This window comes from Haliotis asinina, chromosome 15 (assembly GCF_037392515.1).
Source record: "Haliotis asinina isolate JCU_RB_2024 chromosome 15, JCU_Hal_asi_v2, whole genome shotgun sequence".
NCBI classification, from domain to species: domain Eukaryota; kingdom Metazoa; phylum Mollusca; class Gastropoda; order Lepetellida; family Haliotidae; genus Haliotis; species Haliotis asinina.
In genome coordinates this window covers 29,576,849-29,597,836 of record NC_090294.1, presented here as the reverse complement: position 1 = coordinate 29,597,836, position 20,988 = coordinate 29,576,849, and the positions used below count along the sequence as shown (strand labels likewise).

General features: G+C 38.9%; 1 protein-coding gene across 10 annotated transcripts in view; it reads left to right on the top strand.

Moving 5' to 3' along the window:
* Positions 1 to 20,470, top strand: part of LOC137266179 (E3 ubiquitin-protein ligase RNF38-like) — a 78,051-nt gene extending 57,581 nt beyond the window's left edge. For 4 of the 10 annotated variants that reach the window (XM_067801668.1, XM_067801669.1, XM_067801674.1 and 1 more), the window contains 8 exons: positions 8,952 to 9,139; positions 16,635 to 16,803; positions 17,180 to 17,509; positions 17,618 to 17,761; positions 18,113 to 18,219; positions 18,428 to 18,509; positions 18,993 to 19,220; positions 19,691 to 20,470. In XM_067801668.1, the coding sequence (XP_067657769.1) occupies positions 8,952 to 9,139; positions 16,635 to 16,803; positions 17,180 to 17,509; positions 17,618 to 17,761; positions 18,113 to 18,219; positions 18,428 to 18,509; positions 18,993 to 19,220; positions 19,691 to 19,756 (1,314 nt within the window). In that variant the 3' untranslated portion in view covers positions 19,757 to 20,470. Of the gene's footprint in view, positions 1 to 8,951; positions 9,140 to 14,941; positions 16,231 to 16,634; positions 16,804 to 17,179; positions 17,510 to 17,617; positions 17,762 to 18,112; positions 18,220 to 18,427; positions 18,510 to 18,992; positions 19,221 to 19,690 lie in introns of those variants that run through there. The other 6 variants (XM_067801670.1, XM_067801675.1, XM_067801676.1 and 3 more) reach the window with 3 other exon arrangements.
* The last annotated feature ends 518 nt before the right edge of the window (positions 20,471 to 20,988 follow it).

Genomic DNA, 20,988 nt, shown 5'->3' with positions numbered 1-20,988 from the left:
TAGTGTGTCAAGTATTCTAGTGTTGTGCCATACAAAGTCATACTCATAATGATTCATGTAAAATGCCAGATATGCTGAAACTGATACCTTTGTCATTTAACCAATATTTTAAAACATCTCTAGGATACCAAAATAGATGCTTGTACATTTCTTGTGATGGACAAAATGATCTTTCCTCAAATGAGGTTATGATACTAACACTGACAGAGCAGAAAAATGGACATATGCAGCCTTGTTCTCAAAATGAAGCTCATAATCAAACTGACATGTACATACTGAAAATGAACATACACAGAGTTTTGCTCAAACAGAAAGGTGGGTCTAGTTCATGGAAGTTTTGATTCCATAGTGTAAACATGGAGAGATCCATTACATTGTGGGAGAGACAAATCCTGTGACAGTAACTCTGCTGAAATTCACAAGTCTAAAGGATCGCTCCACTGCAATATACACAGCTCAATAACTGCATAATGATAATATACCATTAAAAATGTAGGGGATAGTGGATTTACAAGATGAAAATGTAAATGATGAAGCCAAGTAGGAAACAGATGATGAAGAGAAATCAAGGGGATGTGTGACAATTTATTCCATTCATTTAGAAATGTTTCATCTGTATGGATAATATATTACTTTTCTCATATGCGTTGGCATTGGCTAGTAGTATGCTCGCAAAATAGAATATCCCCTAGTTTTTTTTAATGGTATAATTTTACCACAGGTACAACTGACTTCAAAATACTGACATTACTTGTTTCGATTATGCAGTTGTATGTCATGCTTAGTACTCTACACATGTACTAACCAGCAATTTCAACACATTACTTAGAGAGGTGTTTATATAATCCAGTTTTGCTATTAAAGATCCAGATTTCTTTGAAATAGAAATGTTTAAACCAATTTACCAAACCATATCAAAATTAAATACATTGTATTACCAGATAATTGTATTAAATTCAGCAATTAATACTGAAAATTCACAAAATGACTCATTCATAACGAGACAGTACTAAAAGAACATTGTATTGCTAGTTTGTTAGAGTGAGTTCTGCACCCAACTGTCCAGTGAAGCTAATGGTCCTCCCTGTACACATTGCCTGCCAATAAAAAGGTTGCTGTCAGCTGAAAAAGTGATTTCTTAGTCCAATGTTTTCCAGGGGGCCCAGTCTTATGCAGCTGTATGCCCAACTTACATACCAGTAAGGTTGTCAGAGTCTTTCGTTTGTAGTCCACCAGTACTTGGTGTCTTGAAAAACTCAAGTGGGCAGTGAGATTCTAAGGTAAAGAAAATACTCTGATGACTGTAATCATTGTGAAATCAGTGTTCATTTCATGTTGTTCAATTACATTTTCCTTTCCTGAAATTCCTTACATAGCTCTTGAAATAGACATAAACATGCCTTTATCTGTGTTTGTCCATGTACATGTTTTGGAAGAGCGGAATTTACATTGTTTGCCTTGACAATAGTTTGTTGCAGATAGTAGGCTGTAGTGATTTGTTTAATACAAGCACACAATCTCTGTAGTGTTTGGTTGTGAGAGTCATAAAAATTTCAAATGTTTGTAGAAAATCAATGATAAGCAGTAAGAATGTATTGATCCTACAAGTTTTTATCTGAAACCTACAAATAAATGTGACATGGACAGTGTTCGTTTCAGAATCAATACCTGCCTGGAAAATCATTTTTTCGAAAAATATATATGGCAAGGAAATGTTTTCCCCTCATAAACATTACAGACATACATGAATGTTTAAAATGGAAATTCATATTTTCTTTTGAAACAAGATGAGACAGGTTATTCTGTAGATTATGTGCAACCAGATCCTTGTCAAGGAGCAACTGACTGGATTCAGTTTCAAAATGCTATTTTTCACCATTGTAATTGTCAGATAAAAGATATCTTCATGAGACATGAGAAAAACACATCCTGGCAGGGTCTTTAATAATAGACTTCCCTGGTAAAATATCTTGGGTACCACATGTGAAAATCTGTGACATAGTTTAACCCTTTATGTTGTGCAAATGTAATGATGCAGATATTTATCTAGTACTGAACCATAAGATATCCTTAAACTGATACTATACATAAATCATAATGAACACATCTGAATATGTAGAAAAATAGTATGGGGCACCTGTCAACTTTAAAAAAAAAAAATTGCTCTGTAATACTGTAAACTGTTTATTGGGTTAATTCAGAGATTGAAATAGTAAGTGAAAGAGGAAAAGATAGAATGCTATTGATCTATATGAAGAGATAATGTTGTGCATGGCTGTTTCAACTACTTACCTGAGGAAAAACAGATAACATCTCTGGGGATGCTCATTGCTGAAATTATTACAGATATTGAATTTCATCCAGGCTTTTTTATTTTTAATGACTTGCCAATTATCTCCTAAGAAAGAATGGCTCGGGCTGACTAACAATGAAATATTGATTATGCGAATGTCCGTTGGAAGGCGAAACACTTTGGCGAATATGTGGAGTTTTGCCATGGGAAAAAAATATCGAGAAATTGATAATTTCTGTTAATTTGATTGGAAGGGGAAAGTATGGAGTTTAAGGCAGCATATGGCATCCTACGCAAGTTACAATGTGGCATTGTTCATCTGCTACCTGACGATCACGAACTGCACGCACGATTGTCCCTGTATTTTCCTTTCCGTACGTCCTGTCACATGACCAGTACAATGGCTGTGCATTCCACCCCCATTATCGGCCAGTTTTCCCGCTGCATACTTTGCACAAAAAGAGCCAATCAATGAAAGATGACAGCTTGCGAATGAGAAGAGCTTATTTGCATAAAGACCTCAACATCAGTGTTAAAGGCATTCAGCCTTCAGTGAATCCTGCTAGACTTGACACTCTCTTGCTTTTGTTTTATTTTCCGGAGAGAAATGGACAATATGCAAATAAGCAAACTTCAGCGAAAAATTCCATTCATTGCATGTCAGATGTTTGATGTGACCATGTGGGCAGATGCTGACAGAACAGTGTCTTCCATTTCAGTCCTCATAATCACAATGGAAGACGTTTTACTGTTGTTGTATCAAACTGCTGGAAGGTACATGGATCCAGTTGTGGATGGAAAAGTCAAAGTGTTGGACGGAATATTATTGTCAGATGTTTTCGTTGATTTCTTTCCCCAATTGATGTGGGTCATAATTGAACATAGTTCACAATTTGTTATTTGTACTGGCTGTTAAACATGAGAGGTCTACATATTTCCATGTTTAAATGATGGGGAAACAATGAGAAATTTTCCTACAGTTATGTACAATAACTTTCTGAGCTCCATGGTCAAATTTCTTACTCACAGCAAAGAGCAAAACAAACATTCTCACTTAAAACAAAAGCCTCTCGCATGTTCAACGAGTCACACAGTGTGTAAGGAAGGGAAAACAAAGCCGATTTCAAACGAAATTCTCAAGTTCGAAAACACTAGGACACCACTAGTCTGAGAGAAGACAAAGTCTAGATTTCCCTGTGAAATAATTGAAGAAGGCGACAGTCAGTGTTGACGCCTGCACACTGGACTCCAGCGGACTTGTCTTGGGCTCCAATATTGACCCATGCTGAATAATTGATAATGGGAAGCTTGCTTAACTTGGCCTCCCAAGAACAGCTCTTTGCTGTGGACTGTACAACTCTTATAGGCTGGCTCGGGTTTTTCATGACAGAGTTTTGAAAAAAATGATCAGGTCTCATGAAGAAAGGCTCCATGGTCCCAGATGGTTGTTCTGGATTTTTAGAAGGCCATAAAAAAATGGCTGCAAAGTTGTGAAAGAAAATGTTGAAATTATTCATGAATGTTACTGTGCTGTTCTCAATATGTAAATGTGTTTCCTGATGTTTCTGTCCAAACTTCAACTGTGGAATGAGAGGGCACTTTTTTAAGCATATTTTTAAATACTTAATCAATTAGTTATGTTGAAGAATAAACTTCGAATTTTACATATAACTCTGCTTGCACACTTGTAAGTTTTCACTTTCTTTTTATGCTTCAGAATCCTTAGTAAAGATCCTCAGAGTAAGACCTATTTATACAAGTAAGGCAAAGTAAATCATATGTAGGTTCACATATAAAGATATATTGTTAGATTTATATTTACCTCTCCCCTACATGTAGACAAAGTAAGTCATATGTAGGTTCCCATATAAAGATATATTGTTAGATTTATATTTACCTCTCCCCTAAATGTAGACAAAGTAAGTCATATATGATGTCACATATAAAGATATATTGTGAGATTTATTTTTTTTTCATTAAAATTTGTTTGTAATGGAAAACAAATTCATTTGGATATGTTTTCAACTGTAATCAAATTTTTCTTCAAACAGGTTCAATACATTTGGCGTAATTTGATCTAATATGACAGTGTAGCATATATGGCATTTAAAAATTCTGATTCAAAGTCAAGTTTCAAGTACTTACTTGATTAAGCAGCTGTTGAAATTTAAGATAGTGAACTAGTATGAAGGTTTCTTCGCACCATGCAAGGGAATTACTTCAAATGCTTTAAGTTCTGGACTCAATAGTTAATCTTTTCCTTTATTTAAGCCAGAAATCCCTCTGCCCCTTGAGCCATGAGGGATTTGTTGAAAAATTGTAAATCCTCCTTTAGACCAGTCGCTAGATGTAACTGATAGTTAGCCATGGCAGAGCGTGGACAAAAAAGGAGGAACTGAATGCAAATGAAAGGGAAGGAAGAAAGGATGAATGAATTGATAAGAATTAATGATTGAATCGTCAAGAATTTATGATGAGTGATTACTTTTAATGTCTGAGAGACATCACATGCAGGCTGGCTGCTATCGTTGGTGTATTAAGCTAATCCATAGACCATGAGGATTTTATAGCAATGGGTATTATTAAGGAATTTTAACCCTAGCTACCCTTAAGTAATTCTCTCCCTTTATACTGCAGCCAACTTTGACAGTTTCATGGCTGGCTGCCTCTGGACTAATGAGCTTTTCTCTCTTTCTCTCTCTCTGTCTCCCTCCCTCTTCTCCCCCCTGTCTAGAGCCCCTCCCCTGGGGGCATGTGTCAACATTTATCTTGGGTCACAGTCCCTAGTAGATCCAGCTATTGTATGCAACCTGAATGGTCTGCCCATAGGGGGTTCAGTGATGTTAGTACTGTTAGGGTTGAATAAGGGATTGTACTACAGGCGATGGACCAAGGCAGCCTTGCTATAAGCAGGCAGTTTGTGTGTGTGTGTTAGTGTGCGAAGCCTGTATAGAGAGGAGTGGTTCTGCTATCAGAGTGAGTGACCGATAAAACTGAATGAACTCATACCTTGATGTTGTGTATGAGAGTGAGGCTGTTGCCTATGGTATGCACTGGAATGAGTGGGGGTGAGGCAGCGTGGAGGTGGAGAAGAGAAAGGGCAGGGAATAGGATGTTGATTACACCACAGAGGACAGTCATAGTGGGATTGGAGATGAATGTGTGAGGTGGTGTTGTGAGACTCAGAGCTTGTACTCAACTAGGGAGAACGTAGACAACCAGGGAGTGAATTTTGGCAGGACAGAAGAAACCAGGACGAATACAGTAGTACTGTCAGGATGTGTGACTGTGTGAAAACAAACATTCAACTGTCAATGGTAAATCTTTGTTTTGCTTTTATTCAAATGATCTTCACATATTTTTATATCAGGACATGTTTTTATTGATCTGTACTGTTGGCTAGACCTTTTGACTCTAATTCAGTCATTGAATCATCCACATTGAAGCAGATTTAGATCGGTTGGTGAATGAATCTAATGTACAGATTCAGTAAGTTGAGACTTGGATTTGTCGTGAATGTACTGAGTTGCCTGGCAGATTAAACATGTCAGTGTACTTTTCATTCCATTGAAACATGTCACAGACCACTTCAAGCTGATTTTTTTTCCTCACCTGACACAGTTTCCCATTTCAAGAGCCCAAACTGCATTACTGGAGAATTTTATCAGCCTATGATCTAATTCAAAACTTCTAAACAAACACTCTGTACGTATATTAGACGAGCTACACAAATTTCAGTGTTGTCGCGGACTTAAAAAACAGCTTGAGACCCCAATTAATTTCATCCAAAGCCCGCTGCAGTATCGTTTGAGAGCGGGTCCCAATATCCAATATCACGTGCACACCTTAAAAATCACTTAACAAGGGCCATTCAGGACCTTCTGAAAGCCTGGTAGTTTTCAAAAGCTTGGGATACGGGCTCCCTCAAAGTTTTTGTCGCAAAGTAAACAGCTGGTTCATGCCTAGAGCACCCACGCTGGTTTCTCCATACACAGGACTATGAGCCACCAGCAGCTCAGCTGTACTAAACATTTCTCCTGTTTCCCTGGTCCACACTGTTTATTTGTATCCCCACCAAGCCTAGTGTCCGCACTCTCCACATTCTTGAATCCTGTGATGTTGGCTGGTTGTGGGCTAGGTTGGGAGTAGAATGACGTAACTGTCAGTCACAGAGCCACTGGACCGAACTGTTTGCTTCTTTCTGAGTTTTTCTTCAACAAACATTCCATGGGGAGAATAGTCTGTTCACTCAGCTAGAAATTTGTATCAATTGCTGTTTGGAAAATTGATTCCTTCATATTGATTATTTGTCTCCAACTAAGAAGATCAATATTAGCTTGATAAACATCAACCAGATCCAATCTAGCTGATCAACTTTGTAGAAATTGTGGTACATAGTAACCTGAACAGTAGTGAAGTAGCCTTATTTCCCACCAAATGTATGTGAATAAGATCAAAATAAATGTTTCGATATATTGCTTGTTAGTCATCGTAAGTCTCTTGTCAGTCATGGCATAACAAATATTCAGTAAACTCACGGAAATTCCTTTGCTTTGAATTTTAATTTTATTTTATTATATGTGTGTGTCAGTGATGTGGAAGGTACTTGTTGAGGGAAGGGTTGGTGTCTTGAGGCTGCAACCTTCCCCCAGAGTGTAGAGAGCTGAGGACTTGTGGGCAGGCACCGCCAATTACACTGGCAAATTCACTCGTCAACCAGGCTTTTGATGTGACAGCAGTGATAGAAACATCCCCCCACATGCCCAATAGTCTTCAGCCTCTTTTGTGTCCTGTTTGCAAGATTTCCGGCTTCCCTCTGAACTTGAAGGTTCCCTGAGGTGTTCCAGTTGAAATTCATCAGTATGAGATGTATGTTGCAGCCTTGTTCGTTGATAACCCACAAGAAAAATGTGAAATGTGTGATAATCAATTTCAGTGTGGTGTGTTGCAACTACCTTTCTTTTGGGGCTGGGATAGTGTGATACATTACCTCTGCATCTGAATGTAGGCACAGAGTGTTGAAATAAAGTTGGAGCAATTACCACTCTCCAGCATCACCACTTTTGAAATAGGACTTGTTTGTGTCTCTTATTGCTCAAGCGACTGGGGTACACATCCTGTCATTATCGTGCTTAGTTCATCTTTCTCTGTTCATTTCAAGAATATTTAGCACATCGTATTCAGCATGACAAGCTATTTGCTTGGCAATGTGCTGGGTTTCTTGTTTGTTGTAACAGGAGAACCTCGCAGCATGGTCTGATCGAAAATGAGTTTGTAACGGCCATTTTGGAATGAGGCATAACAGAATGTCACATTACTTTGCCTAGAAAACCCAGGACCATATTGTATACCCCAGTGTCATCTGTACCAATATAGTTTCTAAGGCTGACCGGTAACCTGAAGGTTACACTCTCCTCAATAGGTTGCAGCAGTAGTCATGGTAATAGTGCAAGAGATTTTTGAGAAGTACTGTATTATTCTACCTCAGTACATTGAAAAGAAAACCAACCACCTTCACTGTAAAGCAAACCTGTGTTTATGGTATCAAAGAATTATTTATTGAAACATCATGAAAATCATTCATCATTTAATTTTATGTATGTTAATGCACTTTCATATGAGATGAGAAACAGAGCTGGTCAGATGAGATGAGAAGTTTTCATATCACTCCTTATCGCCAGCTTCCATTTACCCACAAATATCTCTCCTGAAAATGTCACATGGCTACCCAACTAGAATAATCTAGGTACATTTACAAGACCCCAAATTAGCTTGCCGATTTCCCGCCATTGTGATGTCTCTGTGAGCTGGCATCCTCCAGGTAGCGACATCGCATCCAGGGTTACCACAGCTCCTGGCAGTGTGTGCTATCTTTATTCTCTACACACACATGGCTATTCATTGTGCCGCCTTGGTACTGGAGTTTAAGAGGTGATGCAGAACATTTGTCATGGTTTAGATTCAGTCTGTGTCCAGAAGAGTTCATTTCATTCTTAATTATTACTCAACACAGGTTCTAAATATGGTCAGTGTTTGGTGCTGTGCAATTTGAAGTTTTCAGCTGGCTCCATTAAGGTTTGCAAACACCCAATTCCATGGAAGATGATGTCAAACTTTTGACACACATGCATCAATATCAATGCATGTTTGATGACTGCACGTCCTCTGCAAGATGGAATTTTGGATCTATTGCGAGTTATGCTAACACTTATTTTTAAAAACATTCACGATTCATTGTTTTTGACCAACTCCTAAATTGCATACATTTCAAATCTGTATCTGGACCTAAAGACTTCAGTGAATATAAATATTGGAATGACTTTATGTTCAGTAAATGCAGTGTTTTCTCAAACTTTGTAAATATAATTAATCTATTTGACATTTGTCAGCTTCTCTTTGTATTTGTATAATGGCAGTCTAGTTGGGATGAAAATCAATTCCTTTTAGGTCTGGTTTTATCCAGGAAATAGATTTGAGCGCACCTTAAGCTGATAAATATCTGAATGTGCTCTTACTTTTGCCAACCATACTGTAGTTAGAATGTGACATGCGTCCAATATGTCGCCTATATGGCAATGGATACAATCTTGACATGCTTGAATGTTTTAAATTAAATTCATTAAAATTTTAAATTGGTGTTATGTTTTTCTTTCTCCAGAGTGAAAGTCCAAGTAGAAAGCGGCGGAAAACATCTGGGACCATAGTGGACCTCACTAACTCTCCCAGTCCTCCCCCTAGTAGTCAGAGGGATGCTATATTGGACGCGGCTAGATCAGTACGAAGACGAAGCTCCACACAGAGGAGAGTACCAGGCGAGCGCTGCACCACACCCAGAGCAAGGAGAAGGTAAGGACCTGCTTACAAGCATGTTAGATATCAACTAGAGACATCTTGAGCTGTCTTTGGCAGGTTAGAGTCAGTATGGGTGTATGTTGCTTATGACAATATTTTAGCAATATCACGGCACGACGCACAAGGAATAGGGTTCGCACATTGAATCCATGTGGGGAATCAAACTCATATCTTCAGCATGGCACATGAGGCTTTAACCACTAAACCACCCCACCCCGCTGGGCCAAATAGAAGAAGTTGCTTTGTTTTAACTTGTGGAAGAGTGCTCCCAGAAGTAGACAAAGCAACATCAAACACTGTTAACTTGTGTATAGTGTGTTCCGAAACACTAAGTGATCCTGCTCCTTTGAGTTGTAGTATTTGTTGAGGTAAAGATTTTTCATATATATGCTCAAGTTCATGATCTACTTGTGAGTTTCAAAAATGGCCCAGTGATGTAACTGGCATATAGTGTGCGCCCCCATTTACTAATAAAAGCGTAATATACACAAGATTATATGCATAAACTAATTTGAAGCATGTCATGCTTACATTTAGAAGAGTTATCAGTACAGTGGAAGCTGTCAAAACCGGCTACAGTCTAATCCAGTAAATCGTCAACACTGGCATAAAGTCAAAGTCCCTTCCGTGGCTTGTACATTTATCATCAGTTTTACAATCCAGCACATTGTCTAAAACGGATGATTTCTTCAGTCCCAGTGAGTGCCGGATTAGACAGCTTCCACTGTACTTGGTTTTGAAGAAAGTCTTCAGAATCATACCCTGGTTTACTGGCTTTATTTTAGCATTAGGACATCACGGTCTGTTTGAATGTCAACTATTCCAAAATATGGAACACTAGTAAATAGCTGTCTGTTGTAGAGATGTCATAGTTAAGTGCCTGTTAATAATTACTATGCTTGGGTTTTCTGTGTAATTCAATTGTTATTGTTGTCACATGATACTGATGGTGTTCAAGCCTTCAAGAAGCGTTCCATGGCTACCTCTATGCCCTATACACTTGTGAGAGCGGTGAAGTATCTTACATTAGTAGTGTTGGCTCATGAAGCCGAAGGCCCGGGTTCAATTCCCCACATGGGTACAATGTGTGAAGTCCTTTCTGGTGTCCCATGCTGTGACATTGCTGGAATATTGCTACAAGTGGGGTAAACCAAACTCACTCACTTGCTGACTCCTTGCCACTTGTGAGTTGAAGCTGAGGAACACACCAAGAAATGTTGATGGATATAGTGTTGACCTTCCCAGAACAATGTAAGCTTGAATATTTGCACATTTTGTGGCCTCTTTATGAATCACCATCAAAGTTCATGACAATATTCTGAAGAATTAATCATGATCAATTGCTATGGCATTATCTTGAAATACTTCATAAATCACTGTCTTTGCCTGCTGAAAATACCTGAAACAGACTATAGAATAAAATGCCCTGGCTAAAATTAGTTGCTAACATCTGACATTAACTATACCTGATGTCACATGAATGCCAAGTTAGCCTTGTGACATCTTTATGCTCCTCCTATACACCAGTTATCAATTAATTTTCCTATCTATATGCCCTTGTGCAATGCAGTGGTATAATCTATCTGTTGTGCTGGACTAGTCCATGTTGTCACATGGGGGGTATCAGATAACTTTGCAAGTCTGCCTGGAGGCACTGTGGCACAAATGAAGGATCTTGTTGAAGTTTTTTTTCCCTGAGGGAATTCTATTCTGCTTCCATTGTTTGATGAACAAAGCAGAGATAAAAGAATTGGGTTATAGATTTCTATGCTTTGAAAAGATTTTGAGTTTAAAAAATAATCTTTTTGTTGAATGCATTCACTTAATTTTGTTTAGATAGGTTTAGTTTGGCAAATTTGATCCAAAATGGCAGGGGAATTACCCCGGGATGATGCCTGGAATTTGAACTTAAATGTTTTGATAAAAACAGGACTTGAATCAAAACCAAATGTAATACCATCTAGAAGATTATATAAAACATTGATCTATGAGGTATTTTGTAGTGTATTTCCAGGATACAAAGTTGACTAAGCATGACTGTTTTTAAGGGTAAATTCCTCTGTCGTGTCTCTAAAAATGTATGTTTGCCCACAGAAAGATAGGTCCCTCTGAGTTCATATTCATGCTCTGGAGGCAGATAACCCAGGGGCACTCCTGATATGTGTTTCACGTAATTTATGTGTTTCAGGGTTACAAATCCCATTCCACATCAGTCCAATCTTTTTAGCTACCCAGATTTAAGCTTGAAGCTGTCTACAGAGGAGAAGTGTGTTCTGATAAAACCCTATAGGAAAAAAAGATGGAAGACCGGATTCCATTAGAAACTTGCTTCAGGGTGATTTGACCCGCATCTGTAAATAAATCGTGCTCCTATGTGATTCACAGGCCCTTCTGATTGGCTGCAAGTTAAAAGGGAAACCACTCGTATGCCAATGGGCTTTGCTGGTTTGGGCCATCCATCTCCTTGCTGTGACATGTTGAATTAATTCATGACCAACACCAAATTTTCTGAGTTGAGACAGTCCTTCCAAGACACCAAGCTGAGGGAGCTAATCCTATTTTCTGTCGGCCATCTTTTTTTTTTTTTGAACAAAATGTCCCAATTGTAACCATTTCATTGAGTGAAGTTCCCTCTGTTTAACAGAAGTTCAGAAACAGTTCGTTCAAAAATTATTTCAATGAAATATGAACACTACATAATACTGATGAAATATGTTACATGGCAACAGTTTCTTTACATGTAAAGAAATACCCTCTTTGGACAGTTCTACATAATAGAACAATTATCGATTAGTGATAAAGAATGTTTAATTGCACAAGTCAGTCATTGTTTGGAATATGGTAAAATCAATTGATTTTTTTCCTCCGTGAATATTCCCTGTTTGGAATTAACATCCCAGCTGTGGGATACTGTGTTGTGGGGATTACTTCAGGAAAATGTCAGAAATTATAAATAACAGGTTTTATTGATTATTTCCCAGAATTTCTGTTTAAATGAAACAGTTACAAAATTATTGAAATAGCAGCTTCTCTTAAAGATGTAACATATGCTAACCGGGATATAAAATTACTCCCTGTGGGTTGTGTGGGAACAAAATCCACTTTCTTTGTTCTTGTAATTCAGCTACAAGGCAATACGAGTTTGATCCTCAGCTTAATTTCCCTAATGAGCTACACTTAGGGGAAATGTTACTGGGAGGGGTTCTTGCCGTTTAGCTAGGGGTCATCAGGTAGAGTATATGGCCTTTGCTTATCAAGAGAGGAGAAGAGTGTGCTATGTAACAAAAGAAACCATATCTGTTATATGGTAACAACCTGCAAGATTCAGGCAGATATTTTTTGAGTCTGTCCAAACTGAATGCTTGGACTCAACTTTGATGTCCAAGAGTGAAATGTACAACTTTATGGATGACAGCGCCTTTTAACTCCTAGAATGCCAAGCAAACAATTGGATGCCCATGTTGGTTCAGCAGGACATGAGACATGGTGTCCCAGTGAACTATACTTAAGTTCTGTCTTGAGATCGTAGTGAACATGTGGTCCTTGGTTACACCTGACTGTTCTGTGAATTAGTTTTGTGTAGGATATTTATCATTTCATCAGGGTAGCATAGCAGGATACCACCTTACTCCTGTATAGTTAAAAATGTCATACTTATAAAAGCTATCTCTTGAAACTGAACAATTTAGGATCAGACTGGCAAATTTAAAGTTTGTTCTTTATTATTGAAAGTCCTGCTCTATGAATTTAGACTGTAAAATTTAATGAACTAAAAAAAAATAATCTGGTTTATGAAAGATTCATGTCCAACTTGCTCTTTATGACAAATTTGTATAAAATAAACATCATACAACAGAAGAATTTAGAGAGATTTGTATGGTTCTAAATAATGTGTCATGTGTTAGTCAACAGTCATCACTACCAAGCTAGAAAGGCCTCGGCTAACTAGTGTTGCAAGCTGTGAAGCCCTTCTCTGATTGCCAGTCGCCCAATCAAGGAGAATATGGAAAGGCTAGGAATCCATATAATGGAGGTTTGCTGTATTCTTCAAGGGCAAGGTCATTGGCAGGGAGGGTCTTATACTGAGGCTGATTTGTTGTTATACAGATGGTGACGGTATAATGAGGTACTTGACTAGTGTTCAGCTGTTGGCCGCTTTCTCTCCACTCAGCTCAGCTTGTGGTTGCAGCTTTGATAATTTGTGCATTTCCTCGGGTGATGTTTTCAAGATGCTGGAAATTTTGAGTTTCAGCCAAAGTCTAGCTCTCAAAAACTTTCTTAGCTAGCTGCATGAAGCAGAAGAAAATCTATTAAATATTTATGCCTTTTCTAAGCTGAAATAAGAACAAATAAGCTGATTTGGGCTCAGTTTAAGCTTTGAGAAAGATGCCAGCTATTTTGTCAATTGCAATCAATTTCATGTACTTTTCTTCCATCATGTGTTTTGCAAAATTCATTACTTAGCTCTATGCAAATTAGGCAGTGTCAGAGTGATTGATGGTTTGGTAGGTTAAATTATGAGTATGATTAGATAAATGTCAAACATTTCATAGTCTGATAAATTAAAGTAATGAATTATTTTCAGTATTCAGTACTTGAGTTTCCCTCAGTGTCTTCCAGTACTTTTGTTAGGCTTAGCTGGTAGACCATGAACACTTCCCTCTTTATGGACAGCCCTTGTTAATCCATCAGACTGGATTAAAAGGTCAAGATAGGTCAGTGCTTGCTGGGCCATTGTGAAGAATATTTCGATGCAGGTAATGACTCCGCCATGTAGGGCCCCAACAGCCTGTTGTAATATCAAGGTGAAGGACACCTGGACGCACACATTGTGCCGTGCTAAAGTTTCCCTGCTTATGCAAGCTAGATAAATCGAATGATTATAGTCTCATGTGGCCTGGCTAATATTTATCACATCCCTCAACATTGAGCTCGTTTTTCCATTCAATGTTGAAACCACATATCTGGCACGTAGCCAGATCACTATATAATGGGGGTAGTTTGGAGGAAATTCAAGCATACGTTACTTTATTCTGGATTGATGGAAGCTGCCCACTGAATGTCACTGCGCAGAAGATTTTAAAGGATCTTTGAAAAAACATCCTTTCAAATATTTTTGTTCGGTTGAATGGATGCTTGGTTTAATGGCTTCATGCATGCTTGAGTGAGTGTTGTTAAGCTTATTATTGTGCTGGGGAAAGGGAGAGAACTCTTGAAAGATCAGGGAGTGTATTGTCCTTTGTGATGTCATTTAAAGGTGCTGATGTCACTTGTAGAGCTGAATCATTGTGGCATGATGTCACAGGTGACATATGTATTCATGTTTTCTTTGGCTGCATGCACAGGCATGCTGAGACTACCACAACAGACTTGTATATGAATGGTTTTGAAGGTTTTGAAATAAACAACCTTTTTCTAAGTAGCCAACAGTGGAAATTGCATTGACATTTCTGATCATGTAATTTTTGTAATTACAAACACAGAATAAATACCAGTGTGGGTTAATTTATGCTTTGGAATTGCCAAACAGTGTTGTAGATGAAAACTTGACTTGTCAGCTAGTTACTATTCCTCACAGCCTGTTTGTGTTCATTACAGTCAACTACAGTGAGGACTTAGTCATGCAGGCTTTCTCTACTAATGAGTCAATGGCTTATTAGTCAGGAATTATTAAACGTGTTCTTTGGGTAAGGGATGCCGTTATGATTCAGCTGGTGTTGAGGGAAAGTTCCCTTTCTGAATCATTGCTAGTGAATCAGGGAGTACCATGCCTCCATCAGCAGTTAAATCCATTTGAGTACAGCTTTTACTTCAGATATCACTGATCCTCTGTGGAGACCTGTATGGTCAGGCCTGAATGAGCCTGCGTGCTATATCCCTCGTATGGAGTTTGATAGGGCCTGTTCAACCGAATCTCAGATTTGGTCCACAGCTTTCAATCAAGTTTCTGACATAGCTTGGGATATTTTATCATCCCAAAGAACAAGGACAAACATCAGTTCTATTCTGTCTGAAGAAAGGTTACAAGAAGTTGCTGAAAAGATATATTCATTATTACCAGCTGAATATGGGGTTTGTAATGGCCGAGATCATTGTGAGTCCTCCAGGGAGGATTTAGGAGGAAGTAATCTGCTGGACTTGCAGCACAGCTGTGGCTGTGTGGAGACATGTTATATTGATGGATGGAGCTATGCTCACAGTTTGAAAACCACCCTAAATAAAGGATTGTATGAGGTCCCCGAGCAATATGCCGCACATGCTGTGAGTAGGGTGCGACGACCTACACAATGTGTAGGGAGTGTGACAGCGTTGACGGGTCGAAACATCTCATCAACGGATTCGCATGACTTGCTTACACTTGCACACAGTGTGAGCTGGCCACAAATAGACTATTGTCCTTCCCATTGTGTCTTTTCGGGGATTCTGTTGTATCCACTGTTTGAATTAAACGAGAGGCAAGCTTCTAGTCCCATTGTCCCTACCCGGCCAGCAATGGCTGGTATCATGGAGTCTTGTCGCCCAGTTCGTGCTGAAGGTGGGATACCTCTGTATGGACAAAGGGATTCATCATTCGATAGGCATCTGAGGGATTTTGGTCTGATCAGTGTGGATGGATTGGTGGATGATATGGTGTTCGAACATCTCTACCAACTGTGTTCGCAGCATAACTTGATGCAGTTTTATCAAGAGCTTCACTCCCAGTATATGTTTGAGTTGTACCTCTGGTTGTACGTCAGAATATGTGTGGACAGGAAGATGCAGAAAGTTCAGCAGAAGCTGGAGATCATTTCTCGCATATTGGGCCAGCCAGTTGAATGTGTATTGAGATCCACTCTCACCAACTTTGTTCAGAAGCTGGTGTCAAAACAAAAACAGTTGGAGGACTCTGCATTGATCTTGCTGAGACAAGTTGATGTAGGGGAAGTAACTCCCATGCTGGCCTCTCACTTAAGAGACCTTGCAAGAACCACAAATATTCAGCTGGATTCAAAGCGACTGCAGCGTAAATTCAGCAGGGATGTGGCCATTACAGCTAGGAGAATACTGATGGAATATCAGAATGGATTAGTGTCGAAATTTTCCAGGTATTCATTGACGAGTTTGTCCCAGTGTTTACTTTGGAACATGTGTGACTGAAGTGTGTCACAGCTGGCCGTGTTTGTGATACGCGTGTTTTTCTTCATATATAAGGCCGTCCATGATAATGCAGTCACATGTTGGGAATTGTTAGTTATTTATGAACAGAATATTTCAGAATGTATTTCATCTTTTCTGTATTGCAGTCGCCATGTTTGAAACAGGTGAATGTTAGCTGCACTCACTCTCTTGCACAAACTACTATACAGTGCATTTACCAGGTTTTCAGTCATCAGTGTAGGATATTCACTTGAACAAAGAATTTTTGTTAGACTGATGTATGTTTGCATCAGGTGATAATTTTATTGGTATTAACATGGCATTAGCTTTACAATACTCCCTTATGTTGCAGCCCTGGGACTAGAAGGAGGACAGCTCGTGAACGCAACACATTGCGACAGTCCGAATCTCCTGAACGTCGCGCCTTCCAACCCCCTGTGTTGACAGGGAGACAACTCCATCCTGCGGCCGTCCTGCCTGGCCAGTCCCCCCAGCATCCTGTTGTCATTGATGTAGATCAGGTACGCTTTATCAACCTTCATCATGATGCTTCATTTGTGATAGGTTAAAAGGTCACAACCTTTCAAAGATATTATTGTTGGTGAAATAAGCTAACCGCTGTAATTTTGAAAACTCTCATATATTATTCATAGATTCAATTTTCTGCTTGTCTCTATGAATGTTTCCGGAAATTGATAACAATAGTATGAAATGAGATGCCTATGTCCAACTCGTTGTATCACCTAACCTTGTGTCAGTGTATGAATTAAGGTATGCATTATTCATGTGCAAATTAGCAGGCGGGCATTAGCTATTAATGAGAACTTGTTGATCTAATGTTTCTTGATCATCAATTCTCAACCACATCTCTTCATATATTCATCTTTTGCACCACAGGTTCAAGTGTCTGCACCTGTTACCATGACGCCATATGCCATACCTGTGTGCACCGGTCCACATCACATGCCCGTGTGCAGTGCCGCACACATGCAGATGTGCAACACGCAGCCAACATGGTCCATTCCTGCATGCACAGTGCAGCTGCCGTCATGCAGCATGCAGCACATTCCAGCGTGCAGTCTGCAGCAGATGCCGGTTCCACATACAATACCACCGATACTGCACCATACACATCACCCGCCCCCTCACCATCCGATGCCACACCACCATGGCTTGACGCACACTGGACATGCACAGTTTCCACATGTCCCTCAACCTCAGATGCGGGTAGGTGAAAACAAATGCTGATTTAAATAATAATAAATCAGACCAAATTTTCTCATTGATTCAGAATATATGATAGACTTTAAATTAAACTTGACGTCTTTGTTTCAGGATGAAGATGTGCAAATTATTGCAGAACACCGGCCACATTACCCCATCCCCACTAGTATTCACCCTGGGGCAACACTGAACCCCTCCCCTCCAGTCATTTTACAAGAGCCAGTTGTGCACCCAACACCGCATGATATATACATGGTAAGAGAAAAGCTGATTGGTATTTTAAGATTATTTGAAAGGAATGTTGGGGTTTTTTTTTGTTTTGTTCTTTTGGGTTTTTGGGGGTTTTTTTTCACAAATAGGTTTTGTAATCATCTTAAATTTCAAAGTCTATCTTCAACTTCAAACTGAAAAAAATGTATTGCATTGTATATGTGGGGTTTTTTTAACATAAACTTTGAACATAAAATTCTCATGAATGAAGAATTTATCTCGTTACCGAAATATTGCCGTTGTGGAACTCTGCTCAACTCAGCTATTACATTTTAATTGATAGAATAATTTCTAGTCTTTTATGTGAAAAGTTTTAATAAAATGTGTTACTTGCAGGGTCCATATCAGCGCTATTACGCAAGGAGAGCTGCAGGACGTAGTCGGTTACGTGGATCACTACCACCACCACCACCTCCATACCCAGGATTCCTCCTTCACTTCCTGTAAGCCATTTTATCTTACTCTTTTGTTCAACTCTGTAGTTTTAACATTCAGTATTGTGCATCATTTCAGTGGATTTTAGTGTGATGAATAGGCTTGTGTCTATCTATTGCCTGTAGTCACTTTAGTTATCAGTTATCAATTCACTGTCTTGATTATGAGTGTCATTACTTATATGTCTTTGGTTGACTAATATTTTCTCTTCTCTAGAGCCATGTTGGGTAATCCGCCTGTGCCTCCTTATGGTCGAGATCCCCCAGATGAGGCAACGGAGGAAAACTACGAGGTAGGTGTACGTGTATATTTTGTTTCTTCGCTTGCTGATGATCACAACACGCTGTGTGCTGTGTGAATTGACTGCCCTTCAATTGCAATTCATTGTTATCAAGCAGTAAAATGTAACACCCCATTTCGAGGTGTAAAGAAATTCTTAAAGGATGAGGACTATTTTTATGGACTACAACTTCCTTATTCTGTATAAGCGATGTTTCAACATTGATTTTATTGTCGTTGCTAAGGAAGTGACGCCTATACAGAATTAGGAAGTTCCTTTTCCATATAAATAGTCCTCATCCTTCATCTACCCAACTTCTAGAATGCCAGTCAAAGAAACAAGTTCTTGGATAAACATGTGCTACAGTGTGGATAGTTGTGTTTGAAGGATTGAGGAGAGCCCCTTCTTGGTCTCAAGTATCAGATACATGTATATCTGAACCCTAGGTGCAGATACCCAGATATGTGTTTCTTTTATTTATTTGTATACTATATCCTGCAGGCCCTGTTGAGTTTAGCGGAACGACTGGGAGAGGCCAAACCGCGAGGTCTTTCTAAGGCTGACATCAAACAGCTACCAGCATACTACTTTAACAGTGAGACACCTCGCTCCGACTTGGACCAGACATCGTGTGTGGTGTGCATGTGTGACTTCGAGAGTCGCCAGCTGCTGAGAGTGCTTCCGTGTGGCCATGAGTTCCACACAAAATGTGTTGACAAATGGCTCAAGGTGAGTCTACCAAGAGAACTTGAGACATTGAATACCTCTGTCACAATGGTTTAGACCTTGCTCGACTTGCAGAAAGCTGATTGTCATCACACTATTGACAGTTTCTATCAAATTATGTCGCAGAGTATTTAACAGAAAACTAAATTCACGTCTGTGAAATTCCATTTAAATTAACTTGTGAAAGATTTACAAATTCACTTTTGCAGGTTTAACACCTAGTTATTAAATTGTTAAACAGAAATGGTATAAAGTTCGTATCTTGTAGCACCTTCTCTGTATCATCTCGTGATGTCATAGGTTACTGCTCATTACTGCTCAGCCATTAGTTGGGGGGAAAATCACACTATTGTCTCATGTTACAAAATGTTGAATAAATAATACACAGTCACCTGCCTTTCAGTATGTTAACATCTAATTTGATAAATCCTTATTTACATGAATAACACTGTACAAACTGTTGTTATTTCCAGACCAACCGAACCTGCCCTATATGCCGAGCCGATGCAACGGACATGGCCGGGAACCACTCAGAATAACTGTCCAGCAACTGGCAAGTGACGCCTCTGTCACCAACTCTTCAATGGAAACAAGAACAAGTGTTGTGGGAAAAGACAAATGTGCAAACTCTAGCATAAAAACTATAGAATTTGTACATAGCCACAAATCTTTTTCTCTCCTCTATCAGCTCTGAATCTATCAAAACTCATTACCTCAACGTATTGTGTGCGAAGCTGTACATAAAGCTTGTGCTTGGCCGTAGATAGCTTGCAGACAGATGTCAAGTTTATATGAAGGAGAAATACATCATTGGATGGACTGAGGCAATTCAGGGACAAACTGTGACTCTACTACTCTGTCAATGAGACAGATCTATTCTAAGCCACACCCACACTGTTTGTGAATACCTTGAACTTTGCAAGGAGAGAACAGAATTGGGAGACTTTGTGTGAGACTGGACTACTTTCCTGGGCAAGGAATGGGTGTATCTTGTCTGCTTGCATTGGTGCTGTAAAAAAATGCTTTGTCGCTCAATTTTTGTTTTTGTAAATTGTCGCACACGATATTTCTCGGCCAGTTTTCAGATAGTCAATGTATGCAAGACTAATAACAAGTGTATAAATCTCATAGTATTTTCCTACCTGTAGTATTTTGACAATTCATCACATGCTCAAGGAAGGTTATTGAAATAATTCAGATTTATAACACTTTTTGTTATGCATATGCGCAATTGAAATAAACATAATAATTCCCATCTATTTTAATTTTGTCATCTCTCAGTGATGACATGTTCCAGCACTCTCAATAATAATACATAATACTTGTCTGAGCAAATGTTACCTACGCAGCTGACAACTCAAGAAATGAAATAACATACTCACAAATACAAGGTGAATTTTGTGTCAAGACTTTCTGACTCGTTCAGTAATACTAGAGTTATGATCATTTGAAATGTAAGTTTCATTCTATCAGCAAGTTATGGAAACCTATCAATTTCATTGGTTGAATATTTCAGTGGAATTCATACTCAATTATGGTTGTGGAAACCCTGCTCATCTTTAAGTGTCTTCTGTGGCAAACAGATTTGCATTTCTCTTGACAGCAATCAGTCCTAGCTCATACCTTAAACTATCTAACATTGTTTAAAGAAAAGACATTTTAGCATTGAGACCATGGGTCAGACCATATTTGCCTTAATGTTCAGAGATGTAATCACTGTCATTGGTTTACCTTTCAAATAAGTCATGTACAGTTTATTTTCCTTAATTCT